Source organism: Brassica napus, chromosome C4 (genome assembly GCF_020379485.1).
Source record: "Brassica napus cultivar Da-Ae chromosome C4, Da-Ae, whole genome shotgun sequence".
Lineage (NCBI taxonomy): Eukaryota > Viridiplantae > Streptophyta > Magnoliopsida > Brassicales > Brassicaceae > Brassica > Brassica napus.
Window position 1 is genome coordinate 16,905,746 of NC_063447.1, and position 21,118 is coordinate 16,926,863.

Genomic DNA, 21,118 nt, shown 5'->3' on the forward strand with positions numbered 1-21,118 from the left:
TCATAAAACTCATAGTTATGATGGTCTGAATAATACTTAGATAAATAATAGTAAAAGTAAACAGAAATATGAAAACAAAGGAGTTCAAGATCTTCTCTGTTTTGCAGTAGATGATCTATCTCTCCAACTAAGCTCTCCTCTTTCAATGGTGGCTTCTTACCTCCTCCAAACTAGGCCTAAAAAGGTCTCTAGGCAAGTCTTACTCTAAAATAATACAAAACCATAATAAATAGCCTAACAGGCGGCCAAAGACTAATGATGTAATTATTGAGACTTTTGTGAAACTTGAAATCTTCTAATTTGTCATTAATTCTCGGATGGCTTCATAATCGATCGATACAAGGGACTCGACATCGATCGATATTTGGTGGTGACTATCGGTCGATACTGAGCTGCGACTGTCGACCATCTCTTGCTTCCAGCGAAGCTCAAAAGATCTCTAAATAGCTCCAACTACATCATTTCCTTGCAAATATTACCTGGACCTGTAATTGCTCTAAATAGACTTTATATAGTAATAATATATCTTAAAACATTCATAAACCATGGTTAAAAATGGGTAAAATCCATGGTCTATCAGAATGCACTTAGATTAAGTTTGAACATGTATTCTTTTTGCATTGAAACACTTAGAAATGAATTGACATCTAAAATACTACATTGATTTGAACCTTGGACCCTTGAAAAGTCCATATCAAATTTGGCGCCGTTGCCAATTCTAAGTTGATTTTGACATTGAGATTTGGTACTTGCTTGAGACTAAGTCTTATTTTCTTGTATCTAGTTACTGATTCTCTTTGCTAGCTCTTTTGAATGTCAGGTGCATGAACTTGAGGAGTTGAAGACATTAGAGCTTTTGAAAGGGAGATTGCAAAGAAGAGAAGAGAAGAAAAAAGGAAAGCTCATTTGGACAGAGTTGAGCTTGAGATGGAGGGGAATCAGCGCCAAGCTAGAGCTATTGGCACCTATGATCAGCCCAATATCCATGGGAGTAGGCTGGGTATCAGGGCACCAGCTGTGGAGAACAACAACTTTGAGATCAAATCCAGCTTGATCAACATGATAGAGAACAACACGTATCATGGTCTTGCTTTGGATGATCCACTTGATCACCTGGATCAATTTGACAAATACTGTGGCTTGTCAAAAACAAATGGTGTCTCTGAAGATGCCTTCAAGCTGAGATTGTTTCCATTCTATTTGGGAGACAAAGCTCACACATGGGAGAAGAACCTTCCAAGTGACTCAATCACCACTTGGAATGAATGCAAGAAAGCCTTCCTCAACAAGTTCTTCTCTACCTCAAGGACTGCCAAGCTTGGGAATGAGATCTCTGGATTTCAACAGAGGAATCTTGAAGGTTTTAGTGAAGCATGGGAAAGGTTCAGAAGCTACTGGTCTCAATGCCCACATCATGGTTTCACCAAGGAGAGTCTGCTCAGTACCTTCTATAGAGGAGTTTTACCTAAGTTCAGAAGCCAGCTGGATACTGCTAGCAATGGTTTCTTCTTGGGGAGGAATGAAGTAGATGCTGAGGAGTTTGTAGAGAATATGGCTCAGAGTGAGTCAGTCTACAGTGATGACCATGACAGGAGCAATAGAGACAGTGGAGGAGATGATCAGAACTCAAAGAGAGAGTTGAAAGCTCTACAAGATAAGATGGATTTGCTTCTTTCAGACAGAACCAAACAAGAGAAAGTAAACTTTGTTGGTGAACATAAGCAAGATGAGATAGTTGTGGTTAATGAAGTTGATGGTCTAGAAGGTCAAGAAGAGCTATGTTTCGTTAATGCTAATGGGACATGGTACAAAAAGGAGCTTCACTTTCAATACCAAAACAACTACCAGCAAAAGCCCTTATACAACAACCAACAAGGTAGTTACCAAGCTAGCCAAAACTACTCTCAAGGTTTCTCCTCCAAAGGAAATCAGTCTACACAAGGCCAAGTTGGATCTTCTACTTCTGCTCTAAAAGAAAGTAGCACTGATGCAATGTTGAAACAGATCTTGGAGTCTCAAACTAGAAGTGAGAAGCACATTGGATATGAGTTGAAGAACCTTCACACCAAAGTTGATGGAAGCTACAATGATCTCAACAAAAAATTCTCAAACCTTGCCTCTCATTTCAAGGCTTTGGAGAATCAGTTTGCCTCTAGGCATTCAACCTCCAAGCGCCCAATGGGATCTCTACCAGAGAAATCAGAGCAGAATCCCAAAGAGTATTGCAATGTTATCCTCTCTACTACTTCTTCTGAGATTGAGTTGAGTGATCATGAGAAAGAGGTGGATCAGATTGAAAGCCTCTTGTATGGAACATAATTTGTTTCCCATGCTACAACACAGCTTGTGGATAACACTGAACACAAGGCTATGGAGAGGGTTAAGGCACAAGCTGAACTGAAGGTTGCAGCAGAGATTCTGAAAAGAGATGAGCACAAGGCTGAGAAACAAGTTGAACGAGAGGCTGTGCAGAGGTTAAAGGAAGTTAAGTTGGAAGGAACCACTGAGGTTGAGCAGTCACCTTATGATAAGCTCTCATTTCCACAAAGAGTCCTCACCAAAGCTCAAAACAAGGTGATCTCCAAGTTCAGAAAGGACATGAGTGTTTTAGGAGTCAAGCTTCCAGAGATCCCAAATATGCATGATGCTCATGTCTAAATGATGCTCATCACGGACATTCTAGCTCACAAAAAAGAAGTAGGAGAGCTCCTAGACATCTCTACTATGCAGCTTGATCCATCAATCACACCAAAGTCCCTTCCCAAACTAAAAACCCAAGGGAAGTTCACCTTGTCTTGCTCCCTTGGTAAGTTCACACTTGATGATGCTCTTGTTGATTCTGGTGCAAGTGTGAATGTGATCTCAATGGAGATGGTGAAGAGTCTTGGGATTGAAAACATGGAGCCAAACACATCCTTACTAATGTTTGGGGACTCCTCTTCTACAACTCCAATTGGTCTCATCAAGGACTTTCCTTTGAAGATTGGAGCTTGCACCATTCCTATTGACCTCACTGTTTTAAAGATGGCAACTGAGAAGAGAGTCCCATTGATCCTTGGCACACCATTTCTCACAACAGTAGGAGCTTGCATTGACTTTGCCAACAAGAAGGTCACACTCCTCAATGTGAACAAATCTGTCTCCTACACAATCAAGTCTCCTTTGATGAATGTCTCCAGTATTGTGGAACCATCACTTGTGGAGAACCTCCCATTGAGAAGATCAAAGATGAAGTGATGGCTAGTGAAAAACAAATTCTTGATGGAGAGTCATCTCATGAGATGTGTGATTAGCACTTGGACAGTGCTAAAATGGAGGAGGTGGGTAGAGCCACAAAGGCTACTCATGATAAGAAGAAGATGATCAAAGAACCTCACCCCACTCCTATTGAGAAATCTTCACACATTCTCACTCTGTATCCAATGAAGATCAAAGATGAAGTGATTGAGTACAAGATCAAGTGCAAGGGAGAGTCTAAACCATTCTCAAGTGCAAGGAAAATCATAACTCCTCAGCTCCAAGATGATCCAATCAAGCTCCAAGAGCTCATCTCTCAAGTCCTCACCATCACCCTTGAAGGTGGGAAAGATCCTCCTCTTCACTAGCCAATTGGAAGAAAAGTCAAGCTAGAGACTTAAAACAAGCTCATTTGGGAGAAAATCCCATGGTATCCTTTGTATATATTTCTATATATCTTTTTTTTTTGCTTTACTGTGTTTGAATAAGCATAGGGACAAGTTTGGGAGAATTCTCAAAAATTCCTAAAGGTCATGTCGAAAATTCCACGGTGACAACAAGCCCTTCCTCCTCATTTCCCTTCTCTCATGACAGCCAACTTCAAGTAAGTGCATTCTACCTTTGTAAATACTTAGTTATCATGTTTATGTCTTTCCCTTAGATCTCTCCTTTGAGCTTATTCTCACACAAGGGACTGTGTGAAGTGAGTTTGGGGGAGAGTCTACTATCTCAAATTGTGTTTTGTTTTATCTACTTGTCATTAAGTCTCATGCATTGCATTGTGAATAATTATTTGCATAGAAAATCCACAAAAATTGAAAAATTTCGAAAATCACAAAAATAAACATTTAGTTGCATCATTTGCATCTTTAGGATTAAGTCTAGAAGCATTTAGATTGCATTCATTCATTGGGAGAAACCTTGTAAAGAACACATGTCTAGAACTCAATTTGACATCCTAGCTAAACATACCAAGTAGCTTAAGCATCTCTTGAAAAAACTTGTAAGCTTCGAGCCTTGAAAACTCTTCTTGAAACTTGTTGTTTGCTTGATGATTGACATTTTTCTTGAAACCAACTCCAAATAAACTAAGGCTTAATGAACTTAGTCTCTCTTGCATATGGGCATTTGCGTACTTGATCATGGATATTATACACATTTGGGTTATCTTTCTCTCTTTATACCAATCTTTGTTAACCCAAATGGCACTCCCATACCCATAAACCCTCACCATTCTTTGAAGCCAACATTAATTTGCTTGAGTGAGGCCTTTTATTGATAGCATGTCATGTGCAAAATCTTGAGAGTATTAGGAGCGACAATAGGCTGTTCTTATCTTTGGCTAGCATTAGGACTTCATTTAATCTAGCCTCTAGGATGGTTGTTGGGTTTGTGAGTTTAAATTTTTTTGATCTTGGGAATGGGAGAGATTGAGTGAAAAAAAAAAATCAAAAAGAGTGCTTAAAGAAAGAAACTTCTAGAGACAAAGAAAATTAGAAAAGAAAAAACTCTAGAGTATCAAAAGAACCCCTTTCAAAAAAAAAAAAAGAGAATCAAAGAAGCAATAAATGAGGGGAAAAGAAAAAGAAAAGAGTTGAGCTAAGTAAAAATCAAAAAGATTGTCCCTAGTTGGTTGAATTAAAGAAGAGAAAAGAGAGTGTTCATTTGGTGAGAGATGTAAGTGGGTATATTTTGGGTTTGAGAATGATGAAAAAGAAGGGGTAGAATTTGAAATCATCTAGGAAAAGGCATTGTATGCATGAATTGCTCATTTTCTTAGATAAATTTTGCATAATGATCTTGCTCCTATTCTTGAGTGTGAGTCACTATAAAAAAATGCATTTGAGACCCATTTTTCTTCACATTAGACCATCTTCTCTCACCAAGCCAAATGATTGAGATCAAATATCAATTTTCAAGAATTCACTTGTGTGTGTATGTTTGAATGAATGTGAGGTTTGGCTAAAGAACTTGTTGGTTGAATGACATCACAACTTGTGTAGAGATAAAAGAGTCTTGATAGGCCTTGAGAAGCTAGAGTGCACTAAGAGAGTTGCTCATGCTATTTGCTATGTTTTGCTTAGGATGTTAAGTTGAAGGCTAGAAAGTGTTCTTTTGGTTATGAGCTTCCATTTTCAAACCTCTCCTCTTTGGGTTCTTACAAGTTTACTTCCGAACAAGTAAAGGACTAGTGTGGGGGAGTTGATATCTCTTGATTTTGATGAGTTTTAGATTCATATTTTAACTTATTATTATGGTCATTCTAAGTTGCATTTAGGTCTCTATGTTGTATTTTCATCAATAATTGCATATCACAGGGGTTGGAATGCATATTTGGAAGTTTAGGACGAAATTCAAGGGCTAAATTGCACACTATGGAAGTCTGGGGTCAAATATGAAGTTATCCAAAGTTCATGGACCAAGGTTGCAGTTTTGGAATACTCGCTGGGTTAGATTGCAAGTTCAAAATGTTTGGGGCTGAATCGAGAGGACCAATCTGTACATTTTAATAGTTGGGGCAAATTCGTGAATAATCAAGACTCGAGGACCTGTTTTGCAAAAATGTGAAAACCAGCCATTGGAGCTCACGAGCTTTCTCTTCGCCGATCCGGAGCTTGACGACGCGGCAAGCCTCCCACACGGAACAAGACGGAGATGCCTCTCATTAAGCAAGAACGCGCCGGAGAAGCTTGATTTGGAGCAGGTGCTGTCGTGTTGTGGTGGTCACGAACTCAGCAATGGCTGCGACGACTCCAGAGCTTCAGGACGTGCTGTCACGGCTCGAGCTGAGACCACGACGGCGATTCTGAGCACAGCCGCGGAATGTTGACGACGGCGTGAATCGTGGAGGCGCGTCGATTTGAGGATGACGATTGAAGCTCTCGGTCACGACAGAGGAGATGAAGCTACGATGACGACTTGGTGGTGTCGCCGCGTGCGACCTTTGCGGGATGAAGCCAGCCGCGGCCATGATGCGACGAATCTGTCCAGTTGATTTCGCAGGGAGACATCGCGGGAAGTCGAGGCCGCGAAGTTATGTGGTTGATCGCGGGAGGCTTCCGCGAGCTAAGGCAGGCCGCGTCCGTGTCACGCCAATCCGACCAGGCCATTTCACGAGTGTGTTGCCGCGGGATGTGATGCACCTCAGTCCATGGATCAGCACATGGAACCGCACCAGAATGGAGATCAGACCGTTCAGGACAGCTCAGCCGAGGTTTGGCTTCCTAGCCGTACCGCCCAAGACGATCAAACCGTGTACCGCCTCGACCCACTTACATCCGGAATGAAGCTTCGACCAAGTCCACATCCTGAAGACCGATCTGACCGAACCAGTACGCGTCCTTCCCAACCATCTCGACAAGCCAAAGTTAACAGCCGCGCCAGACTTGATTTGGATCATGCCAAACTTGACATGGATCATGCCAGACTTGACATGGATCATGCCAGACTTGACTTGGATCATGCCAGACTTGACTTGGATCGTGAGGTTTCCCAAAATGATCGAGACTTCTCCCTCTTGGTCCGTTTGGCACGAACCGACTGTTCCAATGATCGAGCCAATGGACTAACCCTCATGTCCGACTCCCTCTTGGACTTCTATCATTCAGATTTCTCTAAGGCACGAATCATCCAACTATCTGAACACTTAGGCCGCATCAGTACACTGCTTGATCAGGCCACAGACTGTCCAGACCGTCCCGCGTTCGTCCAGCTCCTTACCGCGGCGACTTCAACTTGATCGAATGAATCTAGACATCAGCCGAAGAGTCACATCGACCAGATCTGAAGCTGAAGAGTTTCTTGACTGACCTTCCACATTCTCAGTCAATTTTGTTATTTCCTAAGTGTTTTTATTAATGTCTTTCATTTACCACAAGTACTATAAATATGTCAACTCTTCTTCATTATCAATGAATCGATTTTCCCCTTAAAGTTTATGAGTCTATCTCTTTGTTCTTTGCTTAGAACAGTTCTTGTTTCTTGTCGAGTGATTCTCCAAGTAAACAAATCTTCCCTTGTTGGTCTTGACGTCACATTCCAAACCACAATCAAAGCCGGTAGTATCATAAGGCCTTTCCGCAACCTTGTGTGTCGCCTATCAAACCATCAGATCTCCCTACTTTGGCGAGTTCATATCCAAAATCCAGTTGAGTGATCCTTGTCCAAATCTAGGACGTATCAAAGTGGTATCAGAGCCACTCAACCGGTATCATCTTTTCATCTTTCTAAATCGTTTCATCTTCTCATCTTCTACTTTCTAAATATGTTCATCTTCTTATATCTATCTCAAATCCGGACCATCTCTTTACCTGCCACTAGATCTATACACGACCGAACTCTGACTTCTAGCAACAGCAGCAATCAGACCTCCCATCATTGGATCGTCTCCCTCACGATGCTCTGTTTTCGAAGCAAAACCCACTGGTGCTTCCTTGGGTTCAAGCAGTGATGCACTAATTCTATTTTCTTCACGGACAACCCTCTGATAAACAGAATTGAGGTCTGGGAGAGTCTCCATTCCAATTATATTGGTACACATATTGTCATACCTCGCTTCACCAAATCCCATGAGGAACTGGTGCACTTTCTCCACTTCATACTCCTTTGCATACATGTCTGATGCTTCACACCCACACGTTGGAAGTGGTTTACAATTCAACAACTCTTCCCACTTCTGTGAGAATCTTCCAAAGTAGTCCATAACACTAGACATGTCTTGCTTACATGATGCTAACTCAGCCTTGAGCTGATGAACTCGTACTGCACTTCCCACCGAGAAACGCTTCTTCAGCTCAGTCAACATCTTGAATGCATCAGGCGAGAATGGAACCATAGATCGAATGGCTGGAGAGATAGACGCTCTTATCCACCCAACAATAATTGAATTCGTCGTTCTCCACATCTCTGCCTCCACTGGTTTTTCTTTCTCCAATGGAATTTTTAAGCTTCCATCGATGAAACAAATTTTACTTTTCGCTCTTAGGGCATTCTCCAGCTCAGACACCCACTCAGCATAGTTGTCTCCTGTCAAAATCACCAGAGATATCGTGGTTCCAGGGTTGTCGGATGGAGCAAAGTAAAACGGTGACTTCATACCTTCTGCTGCAACGCTCGTCGAACTCACGACATCTGATTTTTCTCCACTCATTTTTCACAATCTCTCGTTAAAAACAACCAAAAATATTATTGATCTTGCCTTGATGGCTTTGATACCATGTAAATCAAGAGATATGAGGAAGAATACTTATTATTCATTATGTGATGTTACATCGTATATATATACAACTCTTAAAGATATATACAAATGTGGAAGCCCCCTTGGTCCAGTGGTTTGACCATGGGTTCATTAATGCTTCTACATCAAGAGATCTGAGTTTCAATTCCCGGAGAAGGCGGAATTATGCGAATTAAAGGAGAAAAGGCTTACACGAGATCTACAACATGGCACAAGGAGTACCGTCAAGAATGGATCCCATAGGGCGGCTCAGGTGATGCAGTCAGGCGTGAATCCTCATACGGCAGGTAGAGTCAGCTGTAGAATCGTCTGTAATATTTCTCATAGTTGTAATAGCATAATTATCCAGGGTTAAAAAAAAGATATATACAAATCGGATGTTGCATCGTATATTTAGACTTATCTCCAACAACTACTTATACTTATCTATGCAATATCGTTATCTTAGTTCTAGAACCATCTAGAACCTTAACAGTGACAGACTCTAGTTAAAATTCTTAAAATAAATATGAAACTATAAAAAATTGGTTTCTAAGACCGACAAATTTCATTTTTAATATTTTGGACTGTAATTTTCGAATTTTTTAATAAAACTTGATTGCTTTGATTTTATTGTTGTAAAGAAAATTATAGCGATGTAGAACACTCACAGCGATCACCAAACACCCTCTTAATATGCTTTAAGTCTTTAATTTAAAATAAGTATTATTTTGTACTAAAGATTTAAGCTTCAACATGAGTGTTTATGTAAGAAATTTTTACCTTAAATTCTCTTAATCTATTTTGATAATTTTGTAGAAATATATTTATTAAAAATTATACTTCTGTAAAGCTCATAAAATTTGAGGGCCAGGCATACCTCTCAACAATGTGCAAGATACAAGAGCTTCTTCATCACTTGTTCAGTGATGAAATAGAGATCCGTGGAGATCTATCTACTCCAAAGAGCTCGCGGACTTACTCATTAATCCGTGCAGTCCCGATAGTCTCAACTGTATTTACTACATTACATATAATCTAGTTCCTTATAAAATAGAGAAATACCCTACGATAACACTAAAAAAGACCCTGGTCACAAATATAGATTCTAAAGATAAAAATATTTCATTAAAGAGATAAATATAAACTTAGTTAACTAATCCAAATTTGAAATTTTATATTTTTATTTGTATTTTGGTCCCTACAATCACACATCAGTTTTATGATTCATAAATATTTTCTCGTTTATTGTTTTAATCCTTAAGAAAATTATATCTCATAAATATTTTAAATTTTGTTTACAGATTTTAAATTTTACACATAAAACTAAATAAAACTTTAAAATAAGATTTAAAATATTTTAAGCTAGATTTAGAAAATAATAATATACAAAAAAAATTAACAATTTTGTTTTTTTTAAATTACATGAAAACATAACTATTACACAAATTTAAATATTACAACAACACTACTAGTCAGGTAAGTTTGATCCGGAACCTTCAAAATTTTCAAATATTGTCCAAATTTTTGTGTGTAACTAAAGATGGTTGTTGTTGTTGTTGTTTGTGATGTCTTTTTCGTACAATTCTTTCTTGTTCATATCGAATATATTCACGAGTATTAATATCATCGAGAAGAAATTAGTCTTTTAGCAATATTTTATCTTTCTTTTTTACTTTCTTATTCCGATCTAATGTATTTACAAGTATCAATATTACCCGATTTCAACAACTTTTAACTCGTAATCTACAAAGTCTCGTCATTTTTACTTCGAAATGCACTTTTTTGTCATCAACAAACAGACTCATATAGATTTTGCGAACCAATCTGGTAACTCCGCATCCATGTGAACGACGAAAGACGATTGTTTCCTGGCACATCGTGCTAGACTATCCGCCTTTTGATTTTCCGTCTGGGGTACATGAATGATCTCTGAGCTAGTAAAACGTGTCTTCAGTAACTTTATGTCGTGCAGGTAACTCTCAAACGCCGGCCATTCCTCTGGTTCCGAAATCATTTTCACCAATTGAGAATAATCCGTAGCAAAAGTAACCTGAAACTGATGTAAATTCCTCATACATTTCATTGCCCATATTAATGCTTCCATCTCTGCATGAAGAGGTGAAAGACATGCCCTAGTATTCCTTGCACCCATCAATCCCTGAAAGCCCTCGAGTATGCTATACCATCCTTGACCTGAATAAGAAGCTTCATCTTTCCAGGAACCATCTATAAAGCACCAACGACCGACCCTCGGCTGACGATTCAAAACCTCAGTCTGTTGTGGAGCCTGCTTAGTCTTCATCACCTGAGCCTCAGCCCAAAGTGTTGATCCAGTTTCTGCAAGCGTAAGTGTATCTCTTGGGTCAATATCCAAATTACTAAAGACCTTATTATTCCTTCCTTTCCAAATATAGCACAATATCCACGCAAAATGATGATCTTCCATCTTCGGGAGTACCCTCCAGAAAAGATGATCCATATTCGTAAATAGAGAACTAGTGGGAAAGTAGGCTGGGTTAGACGGTATCTTTGACAAAGTCCAAACTTGACGCGCAGGAGGGCACTCAAAAAACACATGGTTTATTGATTTCTCCTCAGCTCCACATCTAATACAACAAATATCTCCCTTCATTCATCTTGCTTGCAAATTCTTCTTAACAGCTATACAAATATACTTCGAAATGCACTAATAGATCATATATGCATTACGAAAATCATTTTATGAAATAATATGGTATTTTGTTTGAAGTTTAATATTAATTAAGTTATTTTTATTTAAATTTTTATATTTTAATAGAATATTTTATTAATTAATATTGTTGTAATATGTTTATATACGTGCTAGTTATTTACAAAAGTTTTATGAGTTCAAATTAGTTATGACAAATATAAGGACCATATTATAAAATATAAATAGTTTTGAAGTTGAGTTTGATGTTTTACTTTTGGAGAAGAACACATTTAAACTTCAAATATAGAGTTTTGGAAACTTCAAAATAAAGTTCCTCTTTGGAGATGGTCTAAGCAGTTTAGATGATCCATATTTTTCATCATATTGAATCCCAATGTATTTTTGTTTGAGTCAGTTCAACAGTACTTAAAAAGAAACACTAATTAAGGACGCATGTTGATTAGTTACTAATTAACGCTTAGTTTGTTGAAAAAGACACATATTTTCATTAATTACTACAAAACCTAGTTATACCTTTGAACGCTTCAACACCCTCACAATCTCACATCCACTCACAGCCTCCATTCCTTTTCTAAATCTGCAAGAGATCCATTTTTGCCCTAAATCTCTCATTCAGATTCAGAATCATATCACATTATCCTTTCACGATATCTTCTTCCACAAGTAACATATCAAGGTTCGGAGGTGAGATTTGGCTGATGCATGAGAAATCCACAAAGGAGAGGAGCGATGGCGATGGAGAAGTCGAGCTCAAAGTACAGAACACAGTTTTGGTACGTGGCAATGGTCTCTTTCCTCCTCTGGCTTGTCTTGCTTTACCTTTTCAGTTCCTCCGCGACAACCGTTCATACCCACGAGAGATTGTTCCGACAAGAAAACGTCATCAATCTCCCCATCAACGTCCCAAAACACGTCCAAGAATCTGATCAGGCTGTTCTCTCCGTCGACGTCCCACAACACGACCAAGAACCTGACCAGCCTGTTGTCTCTGACGTAGACAACAACACACTTCCTGTTAATACCCGCGGGAATGATACCTCTCGGGAGGTTCAGATTTCGGAAGATGCCAAGGTTGTGACTGATCTCGTTGAGGAACTCGAGAAAGAAAAGATTGAGAACGAGAAGAAGAGAGCAGACTCAGGTTTGAGTGGTCGGACCACGTGGTCAAGGAGGGGACATCGCGAACCAAGAAAGGCTAGATTGGAACCTGAGAAGAAAAGGGTTCGCCATAATGATGATGATAATGAGAGGAATGTGGTTAATAGTGATGAGAATCATCAATCATACGAGAAAGAACTAAACTTTTTGGAGCCTAAGGATGACGTGGGATCCAAGAAAGATCGAGTAGGTAAGGAAATGGCGAATGGTTTGTCCGATAATGATATTGAAAGTGACAACAATTCTGAAACAGTGTCCGAACCAAAAAATCAGAGACATTTCACACCGAATAAGACAGTTTCCAAGGCCAAGAACAGAGTAACCTCAAGGAGAAACCGGCCTAAAGTTATGGTACGGCCAAGAGCAACGCGACGTAACGATCCATGTCGAGGAAAATACGTTTACATGCACGACGTTCCATCTTTATTCAACGAGGAGCTTCTCAAGAACTGCTGGACGCTGAGTAGGTGGACGGACATGTGCGAGTTAACATCGAACTTCGGTTTAGGCCCTCGTCTACCTAACATGGAGGGAGTTTCCGGTTGGTTCGCCACAAATCAGTTCACATTAGAAGTGATATTCCACAACAGGATGAAGCAGTACAAGTGCTTGACCAAAGACTCGTCTCTCGCTTCAGCGGTGTATGTTCCTTACTATCCAGGTTTAGACTTGATGCGGTTCCTGTGGGGACCGTTCCCTTTCATGAGAGATGCGGCGGCGCTTGATCTGATGAAGTGGCTTAGGGAGAGACCAGAGTGGAAGAGAATGGACGGTCGAGATCATTTCATGGTGGCTGGTCGCACCACTTGGGATTTTATGCGTACTCCAGAGAATGAATCTGATTGGGGCAACAGGTAAGATGCCAATCCTAATTTGTTGATTAAATCTAAGGTGATGAGTAGTATATCAGATTAATAGTATATATAAATTTTATGTAAATTTTGTAATATTATATATATAAATAATTAAAAACATTATATATTTTTTTTATTTTTAAATTATTTTTAATATTTTATATATATTAATATTATTTTTTATTTATTTTATGGATCCAAATCCGGATCCGGATATCCGCCGGATATCACAGTTTTTAGAAGGATATCCGACACCCGGATATCCGAGAACCCCGGATCCGGATAAGGATAGTAAAACTATGGATCTGTCGGATAAGGATCCGGATCCAGATACCTTAAAATTACCTGGATATCCGATCTGTCCCAGCCCTATATAGCATACTAATGAAGCATGGGAAGCACAAGAGTTCTAGTATAATCAAATAACATTCCACTTTTACTTGTTACTATTTTTGCTGTATAGCAGCATTTCAAGAACTCAAGAACATAAGAAAACTTTAATGAATACTATGAATGATAAAATTGTTGCATAATCATATATATATATATATGTCACTAATCTTGGAATATTACATAAATTATATGTCACTAAATATTAGTTATAATATCAATGACGTTTCACCTTTGCTTGTTAGTTATTACTAACTATCTTGCAGCATTTTAAGAACACAAGACCATATAAAAATTGATGAACTATATGAACGAAAAATAGTTGCATAGTCATATGTATGTATATCATTAATCTTGGAGAATTACATAATATAGAGCACTCATGAATGTTTTAGTTTTTTTTATTGAACAAGCTTTCTCATTGTTGTGTCTCTCTTTCTACCTAGCCAGGTTAATGATCTTGCCGGAAATTAGAAATATGACGATGTTACTAATAGAATCAAGCCCATGGAACTACCACGGCTTTGCGGTTCCTTACCCGACTTACTTCCACCCTTCAACCAACGCAGAGATCCTCCAATGGCAGAACAGAATGAGAAGAATCAAACGTCGTTACCTATTCTCCTTCGTTGGTGCACCACGTCCAAACCTAGGCGACAGCATAAGAACCGAGATCATGGACCAGTGCAAAGCTTCCAGAAGAAAATGCAAGCTTCTTGAATGCGTTTCAGGCTCTCAAAAATGCTACAAACCCGACCAGATCATGAAGTTCTTCTTGAGCTCAACGTTCTGTCTCCAACCTCCTGGTGACTCCTACACCAGACGGTCTACATTCGACTCGATATTAGCCGGTTGCATACCGGTTTTCTTCCATCCCGGGTCGGCTTACGCGCAGTACGTTTGGCATTTACCTAAAGATATCGGTAAATATTCTGTTTTTATTCCCGAGAAGAATGTCAAAGAAGGTAAAGCGAGTATAGAGAAGGTTTTGAGTAGGATTCCGAGGGGGAAAGTTGTGGCGATGAGAGAAGAAGTGGTGAAGTTGATACCGAGGTTGATGTATTTTAACCCGTCTGGTAAGAGAGGAGACGCGGGGAGGTTTGAAGATGCCTTTGATGTGGCTGTGGATGGAGTGCTGCAGAGAGTTGAAGGGCTGAGGAAGAGGATTGAGAAAGGGAATGAAGAGATTTTTGAGTTTCCGGAGCAGTTTTCTTGGAAGTATAATGTGTTTGGGAATGTTGAGAAGCATGAGTGGGATTCTTACTTTGATAGGCATTGATTCATTTGATATTAGACTGTGTTTGATGTGTGCGTGTGTGTGTTTTGTTTTCTTCAAGTTCTTGGGAGATAAATGAATGTAGTAGTTGTGATTGTGATGGTAGAAAGAACATTATTTCTCTTAGTTGGTTTTGTTTGATTCACGCAATTTCAAGGGGATGTTCATTGGTTGAGACTACAACAAGTTCATTGGTTGGGGCTGATTAGCTACGCTTGTCTTTTGCTTTAGAATTTGTATTGAAGAAATATTTGTCTTCGTGCTTGTGACATTTTTTTTAAACTAAAAACATACTCCATTCATTAAGGTACTAGGAAGATAGAAATTGTCTCTCATGGTTCATTAGGGATACAAGATTTATAGCGGTACGACATTCAACAAAAAGCATAATTAATTGAACAAGAAGCAGCTTAATTCACCCGCATTATCCACCATCTGTTGAACTTCTACTTTGCAGGTAGAGAAGCTGAACTCATTCCAGGACTTCATGAAGTCAGCCACGGCACATCAGATGTGACTTCAAACAAAATAACAAAATATTTTTAGGGCTTTAGATTATTGGATAAGTATAACTATAAATTTCTTTAAATTCACGTTCTTCGTTGAGCATTTGTTCTGCTTCTATTAGTATCAAAGCGTCTGTAGTCCAACGGTTAGGATAATTGCCTTCCAAGCAATAGACCCGGGTTCGACTCCCGGCAGACGCATTTTTTTGTTTCGATTTGCGTCTTTCCTTTTATTTCCGTTCTTCACGAATGCATTATACAGAATCAGCTGGAAATAGTAAGATGCTAGTGATTTTTTTTTTTGTCCCAAATTTAGAGAGACCCTTGAAAGAAAAATACCATTTTGTTGCATAAACACATACTACTTGGTTTATTATTACACAAAACTAGAAGAAACTAGTTGACAAAACCAAAGGAAACCCATCCGTTCCATTGAAATCTAGAAAACAAACTACCGAAGCTAGTTCCAGTTTTTAGAAAACAAAAGCGTCAAGAGCAACGTAAAGAAGAAGAATGTCCTCGGAGAAACCATAAAATGCACCTTCTGCTAAACTCCATCTGAGCAGGGCTAAAGCCAACTTAAGCGCAAGAGTGCGTCTCTGTTAGAAGCTAGACAAGCTATACACCAGAATCCACGCAAGCTGAAACATAATTCATCACAACCAAATCAACTTTCAAGATCGACGAAAAATCTTGAGATTAGAGAGAGAGAGAGAGAGGGGAAGAAAAAGTAGATACCAGGAATACACTAAGAGAAGCAAAGAGACCGTCCTGGAGCAGAGTTGCGTGACCACCATAGTCTTCTTCATCGATCTTCAGAATCAGTGCATAGTAACCGTATACTATACCTGAAGAGATTGCCAGAAACCTGCCAAAATTTTACAGTCAATAATGTAACTTTGTTAAGTGAAAACACCTTAAATATCTCCTTTGTAACATTTAAAATATCTCCAATGTATTGTGGTTGTAATAAGTAACTAAAACTATATGAATGTCCCCGAAAACTCTTACAGATGGACTTTGCTCAAATTCAACGACTCTCAACTAATCATTCAACGAAAAAAAAAACTAATACTGAGCAATGAATGTTATAACAAACAAACAAAAATTCTAATAAGCCTTGATAAAAGGCGGAGTCGTTTCTTGCAAACATGTAGAACAAAAAAAAAAAAAGACAATAGTAACTGTTGTAGCTTCTTATTGTCTGAAAATGTGATGGTCTTACGAGTTTTATAATCATCAATACAGATCAAAGCGATGGAACCTAAGACGATGCAGAGGCCGTATTAACCCGATTCCGTGGATTAAGCAAGCAAGCACACACAAATTAAAAAAAAAAAAAACGTAACTCGAGCTAAGGCAAGGAGGTTCGTTCATGCTTTATGGACATACTTGTTACATTGCAGACAAAAGACAAATGAAGAAACTTACAGAAGTAACCAAATGCCACCAACCAAAGGAATGGCACCCCATAGCAATCCACAGAGTAATCCAACAACTTGCCTGATCCAATGCAACACATCTCCTAGTTGGTCCTGTCCCAACACATAAAACCGAACCTTGACATTGTCTTATTGATCCAACGCAAAATCACTCATAATTTTAAGCTTATTCGACAAGTTTACCTTGTCCCAGGAAGCTTCAGAATCAAACAGTTTGGCGAATTTGAAAGAACTCAGATGACTGTTTTGGTGGTGAATCTCTTCGTCGTTGTCTTGATGATGATTCGACTTCCCAGATCTCCTTTCTTTCATATTTGCCGATTTTATGATTTTCTAAAGAAGATCTAGATCCGATGCAAAGAAGCCAGGATTGAGAATCAAAACCCAACCGATAGAATCTAAAGGGTTCTGAATTCTGATGATTCAGATCTACCACCACCGGTTAAGCATTTTTTTTTTTTCCTTTTAATTTTATGTTTTTTAATTAAAATACATTTTTTAGTTTCTGCGCGGAACGTGACAATAATGCAGCTGGAGATGATACAAATACAAAAACTATTTCCCTTCTTTGATTTTTTTTTTGTCTTAAACTAATTTGCAAAATTGATTCGCTTTATGATCTTGTTTGATTTTTCTTTCAAAATAGCCTATCATCATATAGTGATTGTAAATTTATGACATGACATAGTTCTTTTAACGCTAGATAGTTTTTAGTTTTTTTGTCAACTGTTGAATTTATTAGAGCATTTGATCCATTGTTACAACACAAAACTGACAAGGAATGCAATCCTTTCAAAACCAAAAGTCAGGAATTAAAAACCGCACATCCTGAAGACAAAGCCCTATAATAGGGAAGCATACTCACACATTTGAAATATGAAATTAAACCACATACTGAAATAAAAGAGACCACTTGCAGTACTTACGTAAGCGAAGAAGCTGATATTGGACTCCATAGCAACGACAATCAAACGACCATTACGAAGAACCTAGAGATGCTCGAGCTCACCACAAGAACCACAGACTTGAGAAGACCATAAACCAGCACATGTCACAACCACAAACCCAAATAGTACAAGCTCAGCAGAACAATCGCAAGACCAAAGCGCAAACATAACCAATAACTACGAGCTTCACGACTGTCACTAGGAACCAGAGACACGAGTAAGCAAGGCACAAGATCGAATCTTGAAACTCCACGAGGGAAAAACGCCAAAAAGACCAACAACTCTTACGCGCGGACACTCGTGTACCCAAGCTCAACCATCTACAAGCAAGAGAATGGTCACCTCCTCGCAAGAGAAGAGTTGTAGATCGAAACCACCGCTTCGTCTTGATACTTCAATCCACAACACAATGGAAGAGAAGAGGCAAGTAGATGTCTCCACAGCGAAATACCATCCAAAGTACGAACCCCACAAACGAGACCTTAATAAACACCATCCACCAACACCTCGATAAGAAGAGAAGACACGCAGTAGCAAACAAGTTCCAACAAGCTACGACTACCAGAAGAAAAGGGACCAGGAAGAATCTCTATGCCCGGAATATATAGCCCCGCCACATAATAACCCGTTGATATGGCTCTTGAAACCCGCTAGACTCCAATAGAAGGACAAGACAATCTCAGACCCAAACAAGACAATCTCAGACCCAAAAAAGACAATCTAAGACCGGAAAGAGAGAGCCATACACTGGATAAACTCCGGGATAGCAGAGACCAACAAGCTTTACCGGTGACAGATCCCGAACAAGCAACCCAAGACCACCGCAAAGCCCTCCCTGGTGACTACCCTTTTGCTTCTCCAAATGATCTCAAGCACAGAAGGACCAGAAACTAAGATCCTGGAGAGCCCACCTTGTAATAAGGACGACAGACTCCATAGAACCCTTTCACAACCACCGCTTTGTCAACGAGGGAACTCTTCAACCTGTGACCCTTCACTTGATCAGATCTGTGACTCCCTAACCAGAAAACTACACCAACGACAGAAAGAGACTAAATAAATCGAACTGGAGCGGCGGCGGTTCTAATAGAGCCACCATGCGCCGGTCATCGAGTTTCTGCGGAGGCTTGCTACAGGAGAGATGGGGGGGGGGCATATATCGTTTCGATCTGGTGTTTTAACACTACAAGAAAACGTGGGAGTAACGAATACGATTTACGACTACAAATGTATAGTCGTAAATTACCTTCGACTTTACGACTAAGTTACGACTACCTGAATGTTCGTCATAACTTAGACGTAATTTTGCAACTAATAGTTTTCGTCGCAAATTGGTCGTGAACTAACTTCTCGTTTACGACTACACTTTCATATAGTCGTAAATATACGACTAAGAAACATCAACGATGCACCATCTGATTAACGACCAATTTACGAGGAATGCAGTTGCACATTGGTGGTTACGTTATTATCAAACGTAAATTCGTTGTAAACCCAAAATTGAAATTTCCCTATAAATATGATCTTCTCCCTCATTCCTAAGTTGCACAAAAAAAAACGAGAAAGAGTAAAAAAAAATGTCTAGAAATATCTATGAGCTTCGGAGTTGGATGTATGTGCATAAAGATTCAAGCGGAAGAGTAACAGAAGAATTTCTCAACGGAGCAGAGATGTTCATATACCACGCCGGACAGACGTCTCTCACACTAGAAACGGGTAAAATGTTTTGTCCATGTCGTAAATGCAACAATACCAAGTTTGCTGCTAGTGAAACGGTTTGGAAACATATAGTAAATAGAGGATTTACTCCACATTACTATATCTGGTTTAACCACGGAGAAGCTGATAATAGGAATGAAGCTAGTGGTAGTAATCAGGTTGAAAATGTTCGTAACAGAGAGGAACCACATTTACCTTCTGAAAGATTTAACCTTCAAGAGGATCATATGGTAGATCTAGGATGCATGATATGGTTACAGATGCATTTCGTGAAACAAGATCAGTAATAGAGGAGGTAGAAAATGTAGAGGGGCCTAATTTGGATGCAAAAAGATTTTATGAGATGCTAGCAGCAGCTAATGAGCCAATTTATGAAGGTTGTAGAGAATGTCTTTCTAAATTATCATTGGCAGCTAGGATGATGAATATCAAAACTGATCATAACTTACCTGAAGTTTGTATGGATGCATGGGCTGAGTTGTTTAAAGAGTATTTGCCTGAAGATAATCAGTGTGCTGAATCTTATTATGAGATTCAGAAACTGGTTCATAGCCTTGGTTTACCTTCGGAGATGATTGATGTGTGTATAGATAACTGTATGATATACTGGGGAGAAAATGCAGAATTGTTAGAGTGTAAATTTTGCAAGAAGCCACGATATAAACCGCAAGGACGTGGGCAGAATAGAGTGCCGTACCAGCGGATGTGGTACTTACCTATCAAGGATAGACTGAAGAGATTATATCAATCTGAAAAGACGGCAGCAATAATGAGATGGCATGAAGAACATACTTAGAAGGAAGGCGAGATCAATCATCCCTCTGATGCAAAAGCGTGGAAACACTTGAATTTGGTGTACCCTGATTTTGCAAGCAACCCCCGCAACGTTTATCTTGGGCTCTGCACAGATGGCTTTAGTCCATTTGGAATGTCTGGAAGACAATATTCGTTTTGGCCAGTTTTCTTAACGCCATACAACCTTCCACCAGAGATGTGTATGGGAAAGGAATTACTTTTCATGAGTATATTGATACCTGGGCCAAAGCATCCGAAGAGGTCCCTTGATGTTTTTCTACAGCCTTTGATAGAAGAATTGAAGGAATTATGGTCAACAGGCGTGCAGACATATGATTGTTCAACGAGAACAAACTTTACAATGCGAGCAGTTCTTTTGTGGACCATTAGTGACTTTCCTGCATACGGGATGTTGTCAGGTTGGACGACGCATGGAAGGCTATTTTGTCCTTATTGTATGGGAAGCACAGACGCATTTCAGCTGAAAAAAGGTAGGAAGACGTCCTGGTTTGATTGTCATCGGAGATTTCTTCCCATTAATCATCCGTACCGAAGGAACAAGAAATTATTTCGATCAAAAAGGGTTGTACAAGACACCGCTCCGCCATATTTATCTGGAGAGGAAATCGAGAAGGATATTGATTACTATGGTGCACAAGACACAGTCAAGAAAGGGGGTAATTAGCATACTACTGTAAATATGTCTGCTGGTTACAGGACACAGCTAATTGGCACAAGAAGAGTATATTTTGGGAACTTCCATATTGGAAAAATCTACTTCTACGCCACAATCTTGATGTGATGCATATAGAGAAGAACTTATTTGACAACATCATCAATACATTGTTGAACGTCCCCGGAAAGACAAAAGATAACAAGAACTC

General features: G+C 39.2%; 3 protein-coding genes and 2 non-coding genes across 5 annotated transcripts; 3 read left to right on the forward strand and 2 right to left on the reverse strand.

Moving 5' to 3' along the window:
• The first annotated feature begins 927 nt into the window (after positions 1-927).
• LOC125585838 lies at positions 928-2,658 on the forward strand. The gene is made up of 3 exons (XM_048755535.1): positions 928-2,026; positions 2,072-2,283; positions 2,344-2,658. Exons 1-3 carry the CDS (start codon positions 928-930, stop codon positions 2,656-2,658), a joined length of 1,626 nt encoding a protein of 541 aa, XP_048611492.1.
• LOC125586650 lies at positions 1,315-1,421 on the reverse strand. The gene has a single exon (XR_007323187.1). It is a non-coding gene; the product is annotated as a small nucleolar RNA R71 (small nucleolar RNA).
• Positions 2,659-11,712: 9,054 nt separating the features above from the next.
• On the forward strand, positions 11,713-15,295 carry LOC106422059 (probable xyloglucan galactosyltransferase GT11). Its single transcript, XM_013862878.3, has 2 exons — positions 11,713-13,159; positions 14,000-15,295. The coding sequence occupies exons 1-2, from the start codon at positions 11,850-11,852 to the stop codon at positions 14,826-14,828; spliced, it is 2,139 nt and encodes a 712-aa protein (XP_013718332.1). The 5' UTR covers positions 11,713-11,849; the 3' UTR covers positions 14,829-15,295.
• A 165-nt stretch (positions 15,296-15,460) lies between these two features.
• TRNAG-UCC lies at positions 15,461-15,532 on the forward strand. Its single transcript has one exon. It is a non-coding gene; the product is annotated as a tRNA-Gly (tRNA).
• Positions 15,533-15,655: 123 nt separating this feature from the next.
• LOC106421975 (respirasome Complex Assembly Factor 1) lies at positions 15,656-17,286 on the reverse strand. The gene is made up of 4 exons (XM_013862811.3): positions 16,957-17,286; positions 16,763-16,866; positions 16,070-16,199; positions 15,656-15,972 (listed from the first exon to the last, which is right to left on the reverse strand). Exons 1-4 carry the CDS (start codon positions 17,083-17,085, stop codon positions 15,934-15,936), a joined length of 402 nt encoding a protein of 133 aa, XP_013718265.1. The 5' UTR covers positions 17,086-17,286; the 3' UTR covers positions 15,656-15,933.
• Between the last annotated feature and the right edge of the window lie 3,832 nt (positions 17,287-21,118).